This window comes from Etheostoma spectabile, chromosome 24, assembly GCF_008692095.1.
Source record: "Etheostoma spectabile isolate EspeVRDwgs_2016 chromosome 24, UIUC_Espe_1.0, whole genome shotgun sequence".
NCBI classification, from domain to species: domain Eukaryota; kingdom Metazoa; phylum Chordata; class Actinopteri; order Perciformes; family Percidae; genus Etheostoma; species Etheostoma spectabile.
In genome coordinates this window covers 8,172,398-8,173,035 of record NC_045756.1, presented here as the reverse complement: position 1 = coordinate 8,173,035, position 638 = coordinate 8,172,398, and the positions used below count along the sequence as shown (strand labels likewise).

The 638-nt window shown below is 49.2% G+C and overlaps 1 protein-coding gene across 1 annotated transcript in view; it reads right to left on the bottom strand.

Annotated features, from left to right (window-relative positions):
• Window positions 1-638, bottom strand: part of orc4 (origin recognition complex, subunit 4) — a 10,929-nt gene continuing 10,291 nt past the window's right edge. The window contains exon 14 of the mRNA XM_032506557.1: window positions 1-191. Coding sequence (XP_032362448.1) covers window positions 9-191 — 183 coding nt within the window. The 3' untranslated portion in view covers window positions 1-8. The remainder of the gene's footprint in view (window positions 192-638) is intronic.

Sequence of the window (638 nt, the reverse complement as noted above, 5' to 3'; positions counted from 1 at the left end):
TCTCAGTCCTAGCTGAACGCCGACATGGCCCACTGCTTGATGTCAGTGGGGCATTGTGGGTATTTCTGCAGGGCCTCCATGATCTGACTGTGGTCCACCATGAGTCTCATCAGCTGGTACTCCCTCTGGATTCTGGCCGCGGAGCTGTCGAGGGGCCGGATCAGCTCCAGCTGCTGCAGGTGCTCGAAGGCCTGAGGGACGGGCGAGGGAGGGTTGGAGTCAGTAAAGGAATCAAAGTCAAGTCTTTAAAAGTGCTATTTAAAAAAAAAAAAAATGCGTTCTCTTTCTTTATAACAGGGCTAGAGTCTCTGAAAAGCACCATGGGACTCTTTAAAGCTATAGTGTGTAGTTTCTGTCACCCCCATGAGGAATTCTAAGTAGTGACAACAAAACGGTTGGCACCTCCACATGTCAAGCCTTCTGTGATAACGCACCCCCCTTCCCCTACCTCCTCCAAGCAGTTGCTAGTAGCCAAGGAGGACACGGAGGATTAAAAAAAAACCATGATGGACTCTTCTTATCTTCACTCGAGTTTCTGTGTGGGGAAAGTCGCCGGACGCCACAATCTTCTGAACATAGCAACACTGAGACATCCAGAGAGTTGTGTGGAGCGAATAGTCTTAATTAGCTTTGTAGCA